General features: G+C 41.2%; 1 protein-coding gene and 2 long non-coding RNA genes across 3 annotated transcripts; all 3 read left to right on the top strand.

Moving 5' to 3' along the window:
* The first annotated feature begins 623 nt into the window (after positions 1-623).
* On the top strand, positions 624-5,776 carry LOC141776605 (uncharacterized). Its single transcript, XM_074650319.1, has 8 exons — positions 624-1,275; positions 2,458-2,566; positions 2,687-2,790; positions 2,888-3,160; positions 3,327-3,420; positions 5,142-5,209; positions 5,357-5,422; positions 5,621-5,776. The coding sequence occupies exons 2-8, from the start codon at positions 2,458-2,460 to the stop codon at positions 5,774-5,776; spliced, it is 870 nt and encodes a 289-aa protein (XP_074506420.1). The 5' UTR covers positions 624-1,275.
* LOC141777837 (uncharacterized) lies at positions 3,740-4,396 on the top strand. Its single transcript, XR_012596001.1, has 3 exons — positions 3,740-3,895; positions 4,000-4,110; positions 4,169-4,396. It is a non-coding gene; the product is annotated as an uncharacterized LOC141777837 (long non-coding RNA).
* Positions 5,777-6,587: 811 nt separating the features above from the next.
* Positions 6,588-7,103, top strand: LOC141777826 (uncharacterized). The gene is made up of 3 exons (XR_012595995.1): positions 6,588-6,670; positions 6,785-6,856; positions 7,039-7,103. It is a non-coding gene; the product is annotated as an uncharacterized LOC141777826 (long non-coding RNA).
* The last annotated feature ends 15,219 nt before the right edge of the window (positions 7,104-22,322 follow it).

Here is a 22,322-nt window from a genome sequence, read left to right as displayed (position 1 = left end):
TTGAACATTATGTACATTATATATTGTAAATAACAGATGGATTTCTTCCCAAAGCTAGCATCATGCTGTATGTCCAGAAATCGTCTACCACACATTTGAGATGCTATTTCTCTACATCTTCAGAAATATCAGCAGATAGTGATTTTGGCTGCAAGAGTCAGACAGTTGCACAGTAAACAGTACTGTGACAGCCACAAAAAAATGATTTTATGAGTTAAATTTTACCTCAGTGGCAGGGTTCAGGCTGTTCATCTTAAATGATACTATACAACTTTATTGTCAGTTTAGACTGAAATGTATTTGCATCCTTAGGCAGCTAATTTTATGTGCTGTTGTGTTTTTTTAATGTCACTAGGTGGCAGTATTTAGCATTGATTACTCTGGAGACTGGACTTTTGAGGGTGTGGTTTCCTTTTGACTCATAAAACAAAGTGTTGCTGCAATAATGTGAACATTGCCAACAACTATAGGTGCGCTCTCTGTAGCTCGAAATACTAAGTTACAAACCGAGTAGACAGTAAAAACAGTGGGGACTCCTGGGAAGTCTATCTTGCCCAGGGACACTTCGACATGCGGACTGGAGGAACCGGGGATCGAACCACTGATCTTCCGATTAGTGGACAACTCGGGTGGTGGAGAAATGCACAGGGGCTCTGTGTTCACGTTAAACTGTCACTGTGTTAAATAAACAATTTCATTCACTAATATCCATATGTCTAATTAATAAGTTAATAATGTATAGTCCGTAGTATAAAATCAGTAATTGAAAGTATAGGTTTTAAGTAATTATAATTGCAATTTTTATGGTTAAGTGTAAAGCTAGGTTTTGTTTATTTTAGTATTTTTGTCTGTAATCACTGCCTTTGAGTTATTTACGAGTTATTACATACATTCAAATGCAGTTAATCCTTTATAATTAAATCCATTAATAAATCACCGGATTCCATGTACTGAACCGCAACCGGAAATGACTTTTATTTTGACAACTTCCGCTTGCGTGCAGAATCCCGCTCTAGTTTAAATAGAGGCGGGCGCCTGTAATCCGTCCCATTTGCTCATTGCAGATACCAGAGAGAGACACGCTTCCAGAGACAGAGATATATATCGATACAGAGAGAGAACGAGAGAGACAGAGACTGAGACTATACGAGTGAAAGACTGAAAGAGTGAACGAGTGAAAGACTGAACGAGTGAAAGTGAGAGACTGACAGAGACCGACTTTTGACCGACTGACCCCTGAGCTAATTTAGCTCCTTTCCGACGTCTGTACGCACGGTAAGTTATGAGGCCGTGGCTAGCTTGTTAGCATGCTAACTTCTGTATCTCTGTAACAAAATGTGCATGTAAAGTTATGTAAAGTTATGTAAAGTTATATATGTATGTTATGTATGTAAACAACTATTGCTTCGCACGTCTCGTTGTGCTGTTACTATAACGTTAGTTAGCTGTTAGCCTCCTGGAGGAGGCCTGTTTGCTAAACGGAGCTAAGAGCTAACTTAGCTAGAAACAAAGAACTCGGCTCCTGATTGGACGAGCGTTTTCCCGCCGTTGGCTGCTGCTCTCCGCTTTCAAACCTGAACCTGTATGGAGGCTCGTTTGGAAACTTTCAACAGTTTTTATTCAGAGTAATGAATTGTTACAGTCAACATGTAGAGTTAAAGCGGTTAAAGTACTTCTTTCATAGTTTGGAGTTAAAAGAAAAGTTTTCTCAACCGTTAACCGACAGAGTTTTGCCTCACAGGTAGAGTTAGCTTAGCGGTAGCTTAGCGTTAGCTTAGCAGCCACGGTGCTGCGTTTATTCTCGGACATGCAGCCACTTTCACAGTAAAAGTTTCCAGCGCACATTTAGTTTAGTTTAGCAGGTTGTCAGCTGTGTGTCTGCCCGACGTAACGATAGCGTTTGTGCTACAGTGCGTTTGTGCTACAGTGTGTTTGTGCTACGTTAGCATCTGTGTTAACTGTGAAGGCCTGGTTGTGTATATTTGCTTTTTTTAAGCTGGTGCATTCAGAATGTGATACAAACTAGTTAGTAGTTGTCTGCTATTAATATGGTTAACTGTTATCTCTGTAACACAAACAGAAAATGCATGGTTAAGTTACAATGAGTGAAATTTGAAAAGTCATTGGATTTTTAAGGTGTGGGGACCCTGGAATATATTTAATAATATTTTCACACATCCATGTATTGAGGGAAATGTCATGCTGTGTTTATAAGTTACATGTTTACAGTTGTGTAGCTTGGAATAGGCAAAGCCTAGCTATAACAGACACAATAGTAAATGTTTTTCAACCTAAACAGCCTGCAATACGTTTTTTTTGGTTAATGCATCAAATTTGAGTATACTTGTGTTCAAAAATTATTTATTGCTTAGCTATAGTTGGTGTCTAAAGATATAATTGTAGGCTAAAAGTTTCTTGTAATGTCATTATTAATCAGTTGTGCCTACATACTTTTAGATGCCTCGCGGCAAGTCGTACCGGCGTTCTGAGGCAGCCAAGATGCGGATGGCGGAGCGACGCACTGTGGTTTTCCCACCTCAGCAGCCTGGCACCGCCAGTTCTGCACGTATGTAGCCAAACATTTTTTCGTTAAATGTTTAAGGTGTCTATTGTCGTTGCATGATAATTTATGATTTGTAAAGGTCCATTAAGTTTTATCTTGGTGTCTTTGTCTGTTTATAAATAGGCGGCGGTACAGGTTACCGTCACGCTGTGCTTCAGTGGCCAATTTCCCCCTTCACTGGGCGGAAGCACAAATTGGTCATTCCAGCCGAGTCTCCAGACAAGAAGGTAGAATTATTAATTTTTTGAATTTATGAACAAATGCTTTGATCTGAGGAATAATTTGTGATTTTCATTCTAAAAAAAATCCCTTCTGTTGTTCCAGTTTGTTCTGCTTGTTGGAGCATCCCATCTACGTGCCATCGTAGATGGGTTTGTGAAGATGCCAGAAGGAGGGCTCTCCTTCGGTGCCATGTCCACGCCCGGGGCCTGTGCGGCTCTGTTGAGGACCGAGGTAGTGCATGCTGTTCTGCCTCGGACACCCGACGCAGTCTGCGTCATGGCTCCGAGCAACAACCTGACCTCGAGCCGGACTATCGAGGAGGCAGGGGCAGACTTTGGCAAGCTCCTGGCCACTGTCTCCGAGCGCTGTCCTAACGTAGGCTTATTTTTCATTGTATTTATTATTATTGTATCTCTGATACTAGGATTAATGTGGTTGTATGAGCTGTTGTAGAATAATGTTTATTTATTTTAATGGGTTTGACATTTGGTCAAAAATAATAATAATAATAATGTAATGAACAACTATTGTTTTGTACCAGGTTTTTGTTCTGGACTTCCCTCCACGTCTTAAAGTCGAGGTGGCCCAGCAGGACTTCATGCGACAGGAGTTTCGTCGCGTGGCGGCACGGATGGGTATGTTAATGAAAGATTTTAGTTTAAAGGTCACATATTATGCTCATTTCCAGGTTCATAGATGTATTTTAATGTTGCACTAGAACATGTTTACATGCTGCAATGTTCAAAAAACCCTTTATTCTTCTCATACTGCAGCCTGAGTCTGCCTGCCTCAGAGACTAATTCAGCCTCTGTCTGAAAACCACTGATTCACAGCCTGTCTCCTCCCACTCTGCTCTGATTGGTCAGCGTTTTCTGTCAATCAAACGTCCTCACAACAACAGCGTCACTCTCCCCCTCCCTCCCGGAGAAGCTCTCGAGAGAGAGACGAGTGGAGAGATAGCAGCTAGAATAGAGCTTATAAACCACTTTAAAGTTTATAAACCAGAAACTTCACCCAGCGCACGTTACCGGAGGAATCTGATCAGAAATCGGCGACACATGATGAACATCTGCGGTCCAGATTCCAGGTTTTCCTGACGGTTTCTCTCAGGTAAATAATACTATTTATAGCTCTGTTAGTTAACTCAGTGTTTACCTCATGCATCAACTCTGTAAACCGTAAACATACACTCTGTTTTACGTCTGTCTTTACAGATCCATCTGTGAGAAATGACCGACAGAATCATCCCAGAGGAGAGCAGACAGCTAAGAGCAGACAGCTGAGAGCAGACAGCTGAGAGCAGACAGCTGAGAGCAGATGGCTCTGTTTACATGGAGATACAAAGCTAACCCGTTAGCATGTAGCTAAATGCTAACGGGTTAGCTACATGCTACCGCTATGACACGGTGTGTAAACACAGCGACCATCAGGGTGGAAAATAGAAGATGTGAAACAGTAGTCAGTTCATTATTTCTGCTAAAAGATAAATGTATGGAAGATCAGAGTAATGGTATATTATTTACAGTAGTAGCTGTCTCTGTGTTACCATGACTACAGACCACCGGAGCTTAGCTTACCATAGTTTACCAGAGCTGAAGACTTTCTCCTGTACCATGTTAACATAACTAACTAACAGGTGAGATGATTACAAATGCTGTGAATAATTAATATTGTCATCTGTCAACTCAAATAAAGTTTGACTGTGAAACAGAAATGTGTTGTGTTGCTTACAAGTCACTATTTACTACCTGTACTCTGCTACATGCATGACATCAAATATATATAATATATAAATATCATCTGTTTAAACAGTGTAATTACATAAAGCCTTTGTGAAAGAACATGTTATATTTAGATGATGGGAGTACATGAAGCCTGTTCTGCTGGTTCTTGCAGACTTTGCTCAAGTTAGGTTGAGGAGGAGAGACAGTGACGCGCTGTGGGGCGGGGTCAGCTACTGAAGGTTCTCTCTGGTTCGACCAGGAAACCCTTACATGGCTTGCATTTCTCTAATGACGTCAGAAGAGAAGGAAAAAAAGCGATTTTTTTTCCTGCACCCATTTCCGGACAAACGGAGGAGGAGAAAAAGAGAGAGGATGGTCTTTTATGATACTATGGTGGCCTGTAGACACACTGGGGACAGATATTGATGTTTAAAAGACATGGAAAAGTGCATTTTGCATAATAGGTGACCTTTAAGTACAGTTACATGTGTAAGGGGTTATATCTTCTTAGAAAAACTGATTGAATACATGATTTCCATAAAAGTCATTGTGGTTTTGTAATTTACAAAAAACAGAGTTAAGATTTGTGTACGGATATTTCAATAATTCCTGATGTTTTCTTTTTTTTTTAGGTATGAAGTACTATTCCATGGTCGAGTACTTTCCGTTAGACCGCCTTGACCTGTGGGCTGGAGATGGCGTAAGTAGAATATGTTGTTGTGACATGGCGAATGGAAAAGTTTTATGTACACTTCTTTGTAGTTGATATGACAAGTTCAGTTCATGGCAGATACATATTGAGAGCAAAATATCTGTTTTGTAAATTAATTAGCGCTTGTTTTTGTAGGTTCACCTGAGTGATCGTGGTGGAATGGAGATCCTTGTGGATGTACTGTGGAGTGCTGCTTACAAGGTTAGCCTTTTTATAAATGCTCTCTATTTGCCTTTCCTTTTGTATATCTTGGTAGTGTGCTTTTATTCTTGTCTATGTATCTTGTGTATGTAGGTACAGTTTTATTGTATGTGTGTGTTTTCTTGTATATGTGAAGCACATTGTAAATGTTTTTAATACCTGCTACATAAATACAATTTTTATTTTTGTTGTTATCAGCAACTGTACTGCCCAGCACCAGCACCACAGGTTTCTCCCAGACCATCAATGCCAAGGTTCACTCCAATTGTCGTTGTGAAGGGAGAGGTCAACGTTCCACGTCGACTGAACCCTTACGAGTGGACACTTGTTGGACAGGGCGGGAAGGTAGGTTGAGACTTTTTGAAAGGAGTGATATCTCCTAAAGAGTTTACCGTAGTAATGATCAAAGGGTACCTGTTTTAATACAATCTATGCTATTTGTCATTACAGAGGAGCCAACCTGGGCTACTTGAGCCATCACATGGTGCACCCAGAAAGAGGATGATCCAGCAGCAGGTTTGTTACATTTGTATTATGCTTTAACTTAAATGATTAGGATATGTTTGATTGTTGCTTTTTGACAAGACAAATTGTCTACAGTAGTCTTTCTGCATTTTTATTTCACAGGTAGTTCTGAAGGACTGTTCCATCCCGCTAACACCCGTCAGGTTTAGCAGTGCCATGTTGGATGCGATGGACAAACTTGTTCCATCGCATCTCCCCAGCCCTGTGGAGTGTACTGTTCCACAACCCAAAAAGGTAATTTGCATGCAAATTCTGTCAGTTGGTTGAGGCCTAATTATAAAGTGTTTCCTTGTTCCTGACACACTCTAAATTAATAAGAGTCAAGACTGTTTATGTTGTGTAAATGGAGCTAGGCCCCAAATATGGCTTCATAAAGCTAATTTTGTTTTTCTTACATTAGAAACCGACTGTGGGACATCAGCAGAGGGCTGCTGCCTCCAAGAGAACCCTGGCAAAGCGGCAGGTTTGTGTTTTTTGCTATGCATATACAGTATGTGTTTGGAATTGTTTCTTGTACAATTTGAGTCGCTGAACAGCGACAATGTTTTTGCATACGTTTATAGTATATAGTAAACTGTGAAACAATGAATAGGTACATGGTTATATTTTGTTTGTGAAGTTCATTGAATTTTTTTTGCCTAGGTTGAGGCAGCAACGAGTTTTGTGGAGGTGCCTTCCAGGATCGCATCTACCAGTTCTCTCCAAGCGGTGGTTCCGGACGAGGTATATCACAAATGTTTTTGTTTTTAATGGTGCATTCAAAGCTATGTCATTGCCATTGTTAATGTAGTATAAATTCAATTCTTTAATTGTTTTTCTTTTGCTGTATTTTTCTAGGTGAAGGCAACACCCAGCGTGGAGGTGTCTGCAAGGCGATCCCCTGCCGTTGCTGTGCCTGAGCCTGAGGAGGTGGATGCTCTTTGTGTGAATAATAAATAATAATAATATAATAAATTTCATTTTTTTTTTGTTGTTTTTTGAATGGTCCATGCAAAGCTATTTCATTGTCATTGTTAATGTACTTTAAATTATAATTTAAAACAACACTTCAATGTTATTTTGCTGAATATATCTTTTCCCATTTATTGTAGATGCCGGAGACGGGTGTTCGTATGCGGCGCACACCAAGATCCGTCAAAGGTAAGGGCGATGGTGTAAAATCCAGCAAAGGTGTAGCAGGTGTTGAAAACACAAAAACAGATCATTATCGTTTTGTTAAAGGGTCTTTCCATCAAGGAGATGTTCGCTTTGGTGACCATGCAGGAAAGCAATGTGTAGCGATGTCTTTGGCAGCTATGATCATGCATAAAGAGAAAAATGTTGTGACATGGACTTCTCAATTACTGGACAATGTTGTGGTTTCAGGGAACCATTTGTACTCTTTCTTTGACAGACGAAAGATGATATCTGATAAATCCACTGCTGGATTTCTCATGATAACTGACTTGCCAGAAAAATGCACATTTAGAAAACGTCCATATGGCTTGCAATACAGTGAACCTATAGCTGGAGATTTGCATGTTCAGGAAGGAAGTCTTCTCACCCAGGGATTTGCTTATAGCTTAAGTGATGGCCTGAAGAACGTATTTGCATCACACGATCGCTGTTTCTTCACAGCACATGGGAAGACGTGTGCTATTTTTTGTCAAGATGGACAGTATATTGTTTTTGACTCGCATGCACGAAACACATTCGGCATGGCCACCGATTCTGGCAAAAGTAGTGTTTTCTACCGCCCCACAGTAGATGCTGTGTGTGCCCTTATTTACAGTTGGACTCCTTGCAAACAAGCAGTCACAGACATGAGGCCATTTGAAATTACAGGACTTGTTGTGGATCCAATGGTGGAGTTTGAATCTGATGCTGGTGTAGTTGATGTCAGTGATGACATGGTGGACAGGCAGCAATTGGCCTCATCTAACAGCACATTTACATTCAAGTCTGAATCTGATGCTGGTGTAGTTGATGTCAGTGATGATGTCTGTTGTGTTGACAGTTCTGTTATTGGATTCCCAATGACAGGCTTTCAATTTAATGTGTTATCCAAAGACGTTTCTCAGACATTGTGCAATCAGTTAAATGTTGAGTTTGAGAAACAAGGTGAAGTACCCTCTGGATCATACGGTGCTTTGGGTGAGCCATGCACTACAGACAAAATTGTTAGTGATGGAAATTGTTTTTTTAGGGCTCTGTCACAAGTGGTGTGTGGCAACCAGAAACCCCATCGCAAGTTTAGGCTTGCAATCGTGAAGCACATGGTGTAAAACGAATTGTTGTTTGGTAGTTTGATAAGAAGGGACTACAGCTCGTTGACAGATTATATCAACAAGTCCAGAATGAATTTTGTTGGTAGCTGGGCAACTGAGGTGGAAATCCAGGCTGCAGCAAACCTTCTGGGTGTAGATATCTACACACACTCTAGTGGCAAGTGGTTGAAATACACATATGGGCAAGCAAGTTTCTGAGCAGGGAATTTATTTACTGCATCATAATCAGAATCATTATGAATTCAGGTTGCTATAATCTGTGTACAATTCAAGAACAGCTCAATACAACTCAAATGCAAACCAGGAGTGATAGAAGCAGTTGTATTGAAATGATTGACCTGAGTGAATCTGAAGGTTCAGTTGCTGATCAGGGCAGTGGAATGTCATCAAAACGGAAGCATGTTGCTGATTCAGATGAATGCGATGACACCGTTGTAGACAGAAAAAGTATTCCTTCTGAACCAAAAAGATCTACTTATGGACAGGATTCTACTTATATTCTTAAACGGAAACGATTGTCTTTGCAACAGCAATATGAAGATGACGCATCTAACAAGGAGGAGAAACAAAGGGCATCTCGTAAAAGATATTGTGATAATGAAGCATACGGTTTGAAGTTGAGGGAAAAAAGTATACAGAAATATGCTATTAATGAGAAGCACAGGTTGTCTCTTCGTAAAGCCAGCATTAAAAAATATGCTGTAGATGAGCAACACAGACTGGATGTTTGTAAAGCCAGCATCAACAAATATGCTGTGAATGAGGAACACAGGTTGTCTCTTCGTAAAGCCAGCATTAATAAATATGCTGTGGATGAGAAACACAGGTTGTCTCTTCGTAAAGCCAGCATTAAAAAATATGCTGTGGATGAGAAACACAGGTTGTCTCTTCGTAAAGCCAGCATTAACAAATATGCTGCAGATGAGCAACACAGATTGTCATTGAAAAGAGCTAGTAAGCAGAAGTTTATTGAAATCAAAGAGAGTAAGAAATGCTTTGATTTTGTGTTGAGAGAGTTTCAGGAGAAGGTAAGAAGTGGTCCGGACTATGTATGTTGTGTTTGTCATAGGTTGCTTTTCAAGCACCAAGTAATAATTTGTGACAAGACTAGTTACTTGCAGCAGAAGGAGAGTTCTTTGGTAGCCAAGAAGTGTATTACAGAAGATTTTTTGCACAAGTGTGATCATTGTGAGGTACCTTGCAAGTGGTTAGAATCCTCAAGAGGTCAGTTATGGATTTGTCATTGTTGCAATGTTAAGTTGCGTCGAGGTGAAATGCCAGCAGAGAGCATTGTTAATAACTTGCATTTGTATCCTATTCCTCCAGAGCTGAGTTGTCTTAATAGTTTAGAACAGCATTTGATTGCGTTACACATTCCTTTCATGAAAATGTTGGCCTTGCCTAAAGGTGCACAAAACGGCATTCATGGACCAGTCACTTGTGTTCCATCCAATATTGTTAGCACAACGGATGTTTTACCAAGAACTGACGCAGATGTATCTCTCTTGCGTGTGAAGTTGAAACGCAAATTGACATATAAAGGACACTACGAATATCAATATGTCAATATAGATCATGTTAGACAAGCTTTGCTGTACTTACAGAAGACCAATCCATATTATGCAGATATAGCATTCAATAATGATTGGCTAAATGATTTTGAACAAGACAACGATGAAGCTGTGCATGTGGATGCTGAAGGGGAGGCAAGTGCTGAAGCAGACAATTTACATGATCGCCAATCACATGGCATGTTCATGGATACATGCCTTCAGCCAATAGACATAGGGCAGGAGATATTAGATCACTTTGACAACCTGCTGAGGGTAACAACCCTGTTCAAGTCCTCCAAGATAAAACTAATGAGGCAAAAAGTTTCCCAACTTTATTCCCGATGGGAAGTCCTACATATCATGACTTCCGTAACAATAGTTTGACTTTGTCACGCTATGTTAATAATCGCATCTTGAATGCTGATGGCAGGTTTGGTACAAATTTGGAATATATTTTCTACGCCCAATACATGAGTGAAGTGGATCAGGTTTCATCCAACATTTCAATAGCTTTACGCAAGGGGCATAATTGGAATAGTACATCTAAAATCTCAGCTGCCATGCTGAATAACAACCAGTCTTTGCAACAATTCTTTCAGAATGATGAGGGATATAGGTTTATGAAGCCAATTCGAGGCACCCCTGCTTTTTGGTCTGGGATCCAAAAGGATTTGTTTGCAATGGTAAGACAGATCGGTCTGCCTACTTTCTTCTGTTCTTTCTCATCAGCTGATATGAGATGGGGGAATTTGTTAAGTTGTATGTTGCATCAAGAGGGTAGAATTGAGAATCCTGAAGATTTAGACTGGGCAGCCAAATGTGATCTTTTGCGACGCAACCCTGTTACTGCTGCTCGCATGTTTGACTACAGATGGCATACCTTTTTGAAGGATGTCATATTTTCACCTAGACAACCAATAGGGAAAGTGGTAGATTATTTCTATCGTGTTGAGTTTCAGCAGAGAGGGAGTCCTCACATTCACGCAATTTTCTGGATAGAAAACAGCCCTCAAGTTGATAGACAGAGTGATGAGGATGTAGTTACATTTGTTGACAAATATATCACATGTGAACTACCACATGATGAGGAACTTCTTGAAATAGTCTCAACTGTACAAATGCATAGCAGGAGACATTCAAAGACGTGCAGGAAGAAGAATACGGTATGCCGATTCAATTTCCCAAGACCACCTAGTGAGCGCACATTTATTCCCAGAGTCAGTGATGCAGATGTTGCAGGGAAAACTTGTGATTGTACAGACAATACATGTTCTTGTTCTGTACAACATGAGAAATTGACAGATAAATTGACCAAAGAGCAGGCTAGTAAAATAATGTCTTCAGTTAAATGTGCATTAACAGATGAAAAATCTGCCTTTACTTCAGTGTCACAGTTGTTTGACAGTCTAGGTATTGACCAACACAAGTTTGAATCAGCATATGAATGCGTAGTTAAGAAATCTGAGGTTGTGTTGAAACGTCAAGTTACCGATGTGTGGGTAAATCCATACAACAAAGACCTGCTTAAGGCTTGGAATGCAAACATGGACATTCAATATATTGTAGACGCATATGCCTGCATTGTGTACATTATTTCGTACATATCCAAAGCTGAACGTCAGATGGGCTTATTGTTAAGTAATGCTCAGAATGAGGCTAAGCAAGGTAATACTGATGCCAAAGCCACTTTGAAAAAGTTGGGCAGTGTGTATTTACACAACCGCGATGTGTGTGCACAAGAGGCAGTATACAGGGTGACAAATATGCATCTCAAGGAATGTTCTCATAAGGTTATGTTTATACCTACAGGAGACAATTCTACGCGTTTGAGTTTGCCTCTGAAGGTACTTCAGCAGAAAGCACAGACAAAGGACCTCAGTGAGCAGGATATGTGGATGACGAGTCATGTTGATGAGATGTGTTTAGCTACATTTGTGTCAGAATATCGAGTTTTAGCCAAGACAGAGAAGGCGACAGCAAAAATCCAGCTGAGGAAGGATTTAGGTTTTGTTAGGAAGAGGACGAGGACACAGCCAGCAGTTGTGCGATATGCACGCTTCAAACCAGACTCCGACTCTGAGAAATACTTCCAAAGCATTTTGCAACTTTTCCTACCTTATCGTTTGGATGTTGACTTGAAACCAACAGCCTATCTAACTTTTGAACAATATTATCATAATGGTCAGTGTACATTTAATGGCATTGTTCAAAATGTTAAGGCTGTAGTTGATGTCAACAGGCAAAAGTATGAAAAGGAAGGCGAAGACATTGCTCATGCTGAGAATGTATTCAATGGCACAGGTGGTCTTGAGGATGCATGGTGTGAAATGTGCCCTGAGCAACAGCTAGAGCAGTTGGAATGTGCACAGGAAATTCGAGAGCAACCAAAAGTGGATAATGAACATGTTGATGTTATTCCAGACTTGGCCGTGAGTAGTGATAAGTTCAATCAGTATGAGGCACATGTTAATGTTATGCCCAGATCTGATGCACTAAATCTACTCCGATCTCTCAATGGCGAGCAAAGGGATGTTTTTTATCAAGTTAGACAGTGGTGCCTTCAAAAAGTCAGTGGCCAGAAGCCAGAACCTTTCCGTGTATTTATTACAGGAGGTGCTGGGACAGGCAAGACACATCTGATTAAGGCTATTCACTATGAAGCAACTAGGTTGCTGTCACAAGTAGCGAGTGCACCAGACAAAGTCACTATGTTGTTGACTGCTCCAACTGGGATTGCTGCATTTAATTTAGGAGCTGGCACAATCCACAGCACTTTCTCTATAGGAATAGATGTGAAACTACCATACACGCCTTTAGGGGAGGAAAAAGTCAATACCGTACGTGCTTCTTTATCTGATTTGCAGATATTGGTAATTGACGAGATTTACATGGTAGACCATAACTTGCTGGCTTATGTTCATGGTAGGCTTAGACAGATTAAGCAGACTGGTGACCATTCACCTTTTGGTAAGGTATGCATAATAGCAGTAGGAGACTTCTTCCAACTGAGCCCAGTAAGGGGAAAGCCATTGTATTTGGAGAATACTCCCACTGATTTGTGGAATGGCAATTTTGCTGTTGTTGAGTTGACAACTATTGTTCGTCAGCAAAATTCTACTTTTGCAGAACTTCTCAACAGGTTGCGTACACATGCTAAGGGCACATTGCTTGAAGCTAGTGATGTTGACTTGCTGAGAAAATGTGAAACTGGGGTAGGCTCTTCTGCATTGCATATTTTTCCCACAAATGCACAAGTGGATGAGCACAATGTCAAACAGTTGAATGTGTGCTGCCCAGACCTCATTTGTCTAGAGGCTCAGGACTTTGAGAAGAATAAATCATCAGGACGTCTAGAGCTGAAAAGGGGGCACTTCTCAAAGGTGTACAATTCTTGTTTACCCCAAAAATTGATGTTAGGAAAGGGTGCACGTGTGATGTTGGTGAAGAACATCGATGTGTCTGACGGATTGGTTAATGGAGTTTGTGGGGTTGTAGTCAACCTTGTCACAAATGTTAACAATACCGTTGCCAGCGCTGTGTTAGTGCACTTTGATGAGGAAAATGTAGGACGAAAAAGAAGGCAGTGTAAACGAGTACCTAGTGAAAATAGGTTTGCTACTCCAATTTATATGGAGACAGACAGGGTTAGCAGTAAGGGAGGATCACGTAGGCAATTCCCATTAAAATTAGCATGGGCTTGCACAGTACACAAAGTGCAGGGTTGAACTGTTGAGGAAGCTGTGGTTTAGCTTAAGAAGATTTTTGCTGCAGGTCAGGCATATGTTGCTTTAAGCCGTGTCAAAACACTAACTGGGGGCGCCTGGGTTAGCTCAGTTGGTAGAGCGGGCGTCCATGTATTAAGGCTTGGTCCTGACCGCGGCGGCCCGGGTTCGAATCCGACCTGTGGCCCTTTCCGCATCCACTCTCTCTCTCCCCCCTTTCAAGACTCTATCCACTGTCCTGTCATAAAAATGGAAAATGCCCCCAAAAAAATAACTTTAAAAAAAACAAAAAACACTAACTGGGTTGACCATCCAAGATTTTGCAGAGAAAGCAATTTATTGCAAAGACAACATTCACAGTTCCATTACACAAATGCCAAAATTTGTTTCCTCAGCTAATACGCTAGCAAACAAAGGTCAATTATTGACAGCATTCCTAGTCAACTCCATCCCAGACTTTTGGAGTAACCAAAAAAAACAACGCCGGTGAAAACACAACCTCCTTCCTAGGCCTTCGGCCTTGGCGGAGGTAATTATCTTGGTACTACTTTCTACTACGGCAGCCTTTAATAAAAGGTATATAATTAGTACTTTACTACATTAATGTTGGGAAATCCTTTGCTAATGCTTTATAGATGCCACAGTTACAAATACAGTTGTAACCAAGTAACAAGAACAACTGTTGGATTTCCAAATTGTCATGAATCTCTCTTCCTACTCGATCTTCCTCCAGCATGAGACTTTGTCTTTATCTGGTATTTTAAGTATGTTTACATTTTGGTCAAAAACATTAACCTCTCTCACATTGCGATGTATGTTCCTATTATTCCTGCAGATTCTTTGCAATTTAATGTACAATTACTCTTCTTAAACCCCTCTCACCACAGCTCTCTGCAATACTGTTGTCTGCCTTGTGTGCACACAAATCTTAATATTGCATCACTGCAGCCTTTCTGTTAGATGCGAACTGTATAATCTAAACAAAGGGACTATTTAATCCCTGATGGCTTTGAGTTCATACTGGTGCCTCTCCCGAGGAATTATTATCCTGTCTGATCCCTCACATTGACAAGACTTATTACCATACAATTAATCACCAGACTGCGGGGATTCTACCACATTAAATTCACCCTTAGAGTCCGTGAAAAACACATCAACTCTGAAAAATCATAAAATGAGGTGATAGTCCTCAAATTATTTCAAGCAGGGATTGTAATGTAATGGGGAATAACAGACAAGTGGACTCTATTGAACGACACCGAGACAGAAGCTTGATCAGAACAAATTCTTTACTTACAAGGTCAGAAGATCTGGTAAACAATGGATGAATGACAAATGAAAAACATAAGGCTCATTCAAGATGAGCCAGGTCTGCGCAAAATGGATCACCGACGATAGCACGTGTGGCACTGGGTGTGCTAACTGAATTTTTGAACATTATTGCATTCAGTGAAAGCTAAGGTCTCAAAAACATGAGGTATGCTGTGTCACTTACCTGTATTATTCTCCTATGAGGTCGTTTTTCCTGCTAAGCACAGTATAGTCAGCAGAGGGCGCTCCATGCGTAGGGCATCAGTAGCTGACGCCAGTGAAGAAGTAGTTGCCAGTAGTCGGTACGTGATGAGTGAGCTCAAGTATGGACGCCACCGAGAGTGCTCCTGAAGTGAACTGTATTCTCTCCTATTTCTACAGGTAAACTGACTATAAACACAGCCTAGGTAATAAACAGTAGCAGCTCTGAATTTAGAGCCTTAGTTTGTAACTTTAATATGCAGGAACATTGAGTTTGAGCCAAGTTGCAAACGAGTGTGTTCTTCCGCGGGTCTCCGCAAATAAAATGGGGGACGCTGCTCGGGAGAAGTCCGCTAGCTAAACTGAAGGACAATTCAGTACTTTTCTTTGTGACTAAAAACAGTTTAAAGAGTTATACGTTAGAAGATTTATGCTTAGGGGATAATATGGCTGCATTAAGGAAATGTTTACAGCACTGTAGGTCGTTGTGTTCCAGTGTAAAGCAGGTTTAAGAGTTACATGGGTTCATAGTGTAAGCTAATCGTTTCCCATAGACTTACATTGGGGAAGAGACTTCTGTAACTGCGGATAATTTTTTTTGAGGTGAATCAACTCTGATAGTACTTATTTAAAAAAATATGTTTTTAAAGTTGTAAAATGCACTATTAGCCGAATCCAGAGTTATTTCCCTTCCTCCGTTCATGTGAATGAGACCCAGACCGAGGCTGGAGCGCAAGCCGTGACGACGGCGTGACGTTGGGACCCCGTGACCGAGCAGACGCTACTGCGCATGTCCCAGTTGCCCAAGAGCTGCTAAGATACGGGTACTTTTCCAGACGGAAGTTGAGCCATTTAGGCTTTATGCACCAATAAGCAACTCTCATAGGAATGACCCGGGCCCCGTCTCCAACGCTGTATCCAGTTCTTTTCATACATCCATGGTCCCTGCAGAGTCATTGAGTCAGGAAAAAGTGTTTTTAGACATGGTGCACCAGAGTGAGCTACGCGACATTCTTATCCGTGTAACACACACAATGCATGCCGGTGAGATCTGTGTCCGACTTGTTCTCGCTCTGCACATGTAAGCAACGACAACATCACGAGATCGAGGCGACCGTGTTTTTTAGAGCCAGGCGCCGCAGCACGGGGCGATGACAAAAAGCTGCCCGGAGCAGGAGGCACGGAAGGGGGGCAGCTCACATGAAATCACTTGCCTCCATGGCCTAGTCAGAACGCAGTTTATATCTTGGCAGCGTAGATCGGGCAGGCTGGCGATTTGACAATGAGCCGGTGACGTAGTGGAGGCAGGACCACAAAGGCGGGAAACTGAGGACATCCACCGGTGGGCTTAGTGTCACTAAACAGCATACCAGGTGATCAGCGTTCTGTTCAGATTTTTAACAATACTGGGTGTTACCCCAGTCTGTTACTCTCGCCAAAGTGTTGCCATTGAACGAGCAGTCTGCTTGCAGCTACAGTACAGTGCTCAGTAGCATTGAAATGAGGTGGGTCCCGCGGCCGGTGCATCGGGTTCATATGCAGTCTAAATTAATGACCAGTTTCTTCCCTGTAGCTGTCCCTGGATTTGCCAATCCGTGGCATTGTAATGTTGATGGGGAATGGTATTGCTGGGGTAAGGTAAGTCCTACACTTGAAGTGTTAGACACTACACCCACAATCCCCGTCATTTAAACACATTCCGCTAACAGTGATGATTTGGCACCGCCCCATTTGTTTCCCTCATGTATAATAATTACGAGTGCAGACACAGAAGCTTTGTGCAGGGGCAGAGACTGAGAAAATGAATGATGTTGACTTAACCGACAGTGTGCTGCTGAAGGTTTTCACAGGTGAGAGTAAACTAGACACTAATGTGACGCCCAAGTTGTTATGTTCTGGTTAAACAAAACGTGGACCCAAAAGCAGCACACACTAGTTAGGTTTTAAAGGTGTAACAAGAAATAATTTATTAATAATAATAAATTTAAATGGTGGACAGGGCAGGTCTCTCCAAGTCTGTCGGGATGGAATGAAGACTGAAAGTCTTAAAGGGGAGCGAGGAGCATGGGGAATGGGTTTCCAGTGTTCCTCCAGATGGTAATCCCAGTCCACTGTGATCCAAGAGGAAGCAATGAGGTTGGAGTGAGCAGGTAGGTGCAGCAGGAAGCGGAGGCAGCTGGGCAGGTAGGTATACCACACTAAATACAAAAACAGGATGAGCACAACAGGAACAAAGTGAGCAAGTACAAAGTCAAAAAAGGAATCTAACGAGCAAGGTAAGTGAGCCGGAAAGCGTACTACCACTGTGGCGACGAAAACGATCTGGCGATGAGTGGCAGGAAGACCAGGGTTTATATACTGCAGAGTGTGTCAGCTGCTCCAGCAGCCACCGCCCAGGAGAGGGAGGAGGAGATGGCCACACCTCCTTCTCGACAGACAGACCAGACTAACAGGGTAAAACATACAGGAGACAAAAGGACAGGAAAACAGAGGAAACACAGGGAAACTACTAGACTGCCCAGGTGATAACATGACACAAGTCTCCTCCCAACACCCTGGCCACACAGGGAACGTCAGCAGCGCGTGGCGGAACCTGTTGTTGTATATTTCGGCGTCCATGTTGCATATATGCTGCCAATATAAACTGCATTGTGATGAGATGTGAGCCTCCCGCTGATATTGTGATTAATGTTAACTTGTTTAATTATGTAACTGGAATCAGTTAACCTTAGTTCATTGTATTTGTTAACTTTTAAGAGGCACTCGTTTTGTGTTTTTCTTTAGGGTAGAGTTTAGTTTGTCTATTTTTCTAAGGGATCTACAGGGTTAGGGGGTGTGCTTTTGCTTTCTTTGTCTCACGTTTTTTGTTATTTAAAGGTCACATATTATGCAAAATGCACTTTTCCATGTCTTTTAAACATCAATATCTGTCCCCAGTGTGTCTACAGGCCACCATAGTATCATAAAAGACCATCCTCTCTCTTTTTCTCCTCCTCCGTTTGTCCGGAAATGGGTGCAGAAATAAAAATTCGCTTTTTTCCTAGTCTTCTGACGTCATTAGGCAGAAATGCAAGCCATATATGGCTTTCCTGTTTCCAGTGAAACAGAACAGCACCCCCCTCACCCCATACCCCGGCTTGGTAACCCCGCCCACTGTTTACTAGTAAACATGCTGAAAGGAAAACCCGCTTGTTCTGTTGTTGGCTGCAATACTCCACACAAAAGCTTGCACCATGTACCCACTTCGGATCCTCTGAAGACCCAGTGGATGGACTTTATTTTTTATGCTTTATGTAATTACACTGTTTAAACAGATGATATTTATATATTATATATATTTGATGTCATGCATGTAGCAGAGTACAGGTAGTAAATAGTGACTTGTAAGCAACACAACACATTTCTGTTTCACAGTCAAACTTTATTTGAGTAGACAGATGACAATATTAATTATTCACAGCATTTGTAATCATCTCACCTGTTAGTTAGTTATGTTAACATGGTACAGGAGAAAGTCTTCAGCTCTGGTAAACTATGGTAAGCTAAGCTCCGGTGGTCTGTAGTCATGGTAACACAGAGACAGCTACTACTGTAAATAATATACCATTACTCTGATCTTCCATACATTTATCTTTTAGCAGAAATAATGAACTGACTACTGTTTCACATCTTCTATTTTCCACCCTGATGGTCGCTGTGTTTACACACCGTGTCATAGCGGTAGCATGTAGCTAACCCGTTAGCATGTAACTACATGCTAACGGGTTAGCTACATGCTACCGGGTTAGCTTTGTATCTCCATGTAAACAGAGCCATCTGCCCACAGCTGTCTGCTCTCCTCTGGGATGATTCTGTCGGTCATTTCTCACAGATGGATCTGTAAAGACAGACGTAAAACAGAGTGTATGTTTACGGTTTACAGAGTTGATGCATGAGGTAAACACTGAGTTAACTAACAGAGATATAAACAGCATTATTTACCTGAGAGAAACCGTCAGGAAAACCTGGAATCTGGACCGCAGATGTTCATCATTTGTCGCCGATTTCTGATCAGATTCCTCCGGTAACGTGCGCTGGGTGAAGTTTCTGGTTTATAAACTTTAAAGTGGTTTATAAACTTTATTCTAGCTGCTATCTCTCCACTCGTCTCTCTCTCTCTAGAGAGAGAGAGAGCTTCTCCGGGAGGAAGGGGGAGGGTGACGCTGTTGTTGAGGACGTTTGATTGACAGAAAACGCTGACCAATCAGAGCAGAGTGGGAGGAGACAGAGGCTACAGACACAGAAATCAGCACTTTTGGAAATGGGCTGAAACAGGTTATAGAGACATGCTGGAATGCATGATCTGATTGTTTTTTTGAAAAAAAACTTCAGAGACATGGTTTGGAGGTGTCTGAGACCTATAATAACTAGTTTAAATGGAGTATAATATGTGACCTTTAAGTGTTCTTAACATATTGATTGTACCTTTTTATTTTCTTTATTTCCAACCACGCCAATAAAACGAGTGATTGCCTGAGAACACCGGCTGTTATGTTGCTTCCCTCACTCCTACACCACCTCTGGGTTGTAACAATGGGGTGGAAAGAGCTGTGTTGGAGCAGTTTCCAGCTGTGTGATGATACAAGGTGGTCATCAGTGAACTTAAGAAGTGCATTTTTTAAATTTGCAGAGCCTTAGCCGTTTCCCCTGCTTCGAGTCTTTAAACTAGGCCAACCTGATTCCAGTTCTATCAAGTATTTAACGTACAGACATGAGATTTATATTAATCTTCTCATCTGGCTCCCATTTCCATTTCCTAAAGTATTGAAGTATTTTTTTTAAGACTGAATGAAACATACTTGAAAATTGGCACATTTTAAAATTCCAAGAAACAAATCACTTAATGATTTCATACTTTTGTGAATTAACTGAAAAATGTATATAATTAGGCACACTCCAGCGTCCAATTTAATGTTAGTGGAGACACTTCCGAGTAAGGATATCGACATTAGGCTGCACACACAGTTGGCTCGTCATAGCCTAGGAGCAGTAATGTGGTAAAAAAAAAACATGAAACAAAGCTTGTGCTTAACATCTCAGAGAGAGAGAAAAGAGAGAAAATCTATAAACAGGAAAGTTTAAGAATCAATGAGTAAAACAAACCACTGAGGCTTATAGTGATTTACACCCAATGACCTGAGTAAATGCTCACTTCCTTCTTCCTGTTTCAGTAGCAGCACAAACACAGTTAGATGTGCTACATCTGACGAGAGGTGGACGGATTTAATTTCGGATTATTTCACCGCATCGGGTGATGAGGAGAGAGATGAGACTGAAAGCTGCTCCTCCGAGTCTGACTCTGACAGCCTGGCTGACCCTAGCGGTGAATCCGCGTATCATGACCGCGAAAGTGAGTTGGAGGAAGGCGAGGAAGATGATTCTCCACTTATGGCTGACCCGATGGAGACACACAATGTGTCCGATTATAGTTATTTAAATGAGGACTGCACTAAAGAGTTTGCAATCGCCCGGGAGTACAGATGTGGCTGTAAACTGTACAACAGCGCCGCTTGTTACCAGCGCTTTACCCCGGAGGAGATGGTGAGAAGACGCGACCAAATAAAAGAAATGAGTAATGGTAAGTTCTTATGGTTAAACTATACTATCCTTGTTTTATCTGTTTGTTTTAAAGACTTTTAAAATCACTAGAGCAGGCTAAGAAGCATTAATAGCAGCTAATAGTGAGTGTGTAAATGTGTGTAGTCTAGCTAGGTGTCTGTCTCAGGTGTGTCTCTCAGGTGTCTGTCTCCTAGAAATTATTAATATTAAAGGTAAAGCTGTGTAGTGTTTAATTCCCTCAAAGAAGCATTCTATCTGAACATAATCCAGGCAGCTATTACCTCTTCACCACACCAAATTGAAAACAATGTACAAACGTGATTTCTAGGAGACAGGGACAGGGACAGACAGGGTTGCTATGAGACACACAAAATGTGAGGGAATAATTTTAAATAGCAAAATAAATACAATGAGCTCCAGGAGAAGCCACCAAAAAGAGCGCAAGCACCAGAGGACAGCTTACTTCCTTGATGGACAGCAAATATGCCGGGAAACCTTCAAGTTTCTGCATGCGTGAATTAACTAAAAAATGTAATATACTCTAAACTAAGCACTTTTCAAAACTGTATGTGTGGCACCCTGGACATTTTAGGGTTAAGGATTGTGCCCAGAAATACTGAGTTGTTACCTGTGTGACATTATTTTGGTACCCCCACCATGGTTATTTTTGTTATTATTATTATTATTACCGTTATTATTTTTAAAGCGCTTGGTGTCACTTAAAAGACAGTAGAAAGGACAGTAAACTCACCTGCTTTAGTGTCAAGTAATTCTATGACAACATTCTGTATTGACCAATAGGTGGCGGTAGTGGCTTTGATATGTCAGCGACTGGCGCTCTTATTCTTCTGTAGCCGGAAGTCAGCGCAGTAGTAGCATAACAGTCAGGAAAGCAGTATAGAACAAAGCCGGCGTTCATCCTTGACTGTTCTTTTAATATGTTTACAGGTGAGAGACGTACACAAGCGCCATATATAGTACTGATAATTGTGTGTTACGTTTATTATCGTTTATGGGGCCGTGTGTTTATGTTTATAAGCATGATGTACGTCACGGAGTTAGTCCGCTAGCTAATGCTAACAAAGGCTAGCTTGAATAGCTATTTTAGTCCGTGGCCCGCGAGCGGTACAGTTCACGGTTGTGTATTGATTGTATAAATGTATTCCCATCTAAGATGCAGTGACATTGAAAACAAATGTGTTCAGTTGTTGATATAATTAATCAGTAATTTATGTTCAGTGGTTGATATAATAAGAGTGTGTATTACAGTTGCCATGGTGATTTGGTAATGATAGTTTCATGAGAGATTTAGCTTATGTTATATTGTGTACTGAATACTTCCATTGTATTACTTGATAGTGAGTTAGTGATATTTAGTTACTTTATAGTTCTCTTCTGTAGCCGGAAGTCAGCGCAGTCGTAGCATAACAGTCAGGAAAGCAGTAGAGAACAAAGCCGGTGTTCATCCTTGACTGTTCTTTTAATATGTTTACAGCTTAATAAATGTACCTGGCACCTGGATGAGAAAAACCTGTCTCATCATTCAGTGTGTGGGTAACATATGCATATGATATACTTAATCTATTTAGCATAATATTTATTTGTTCCAGAATATCTCAAAACAAGCTCACCAACCTCATCAAATTTTACAAGCAACATGGATTGGCACCAAGGATGAAAAGGTCTGGTGGACGTGTTTAGAGCAGGAGGCTGCTGACTGTTC

The sequence above is a fragment of the Sebastes fasciatus genome, chromosome 1, assembly GCF_043250625.1.
Source record: "Sebastes fasciatus isolate fSebFas1 chromosome 1, fSebFas1.pri, whole genome shotgun sequence".
Lineage (NCBI taxonomy): Eukaryota > Metazoa > Chordata > Actinopteri > Perciformes > Sebastidae > Sebastes > Sebastes fasciatus.
This window is presented reverse-complemented; position numbering and strand designations above follow the sequence as displayed.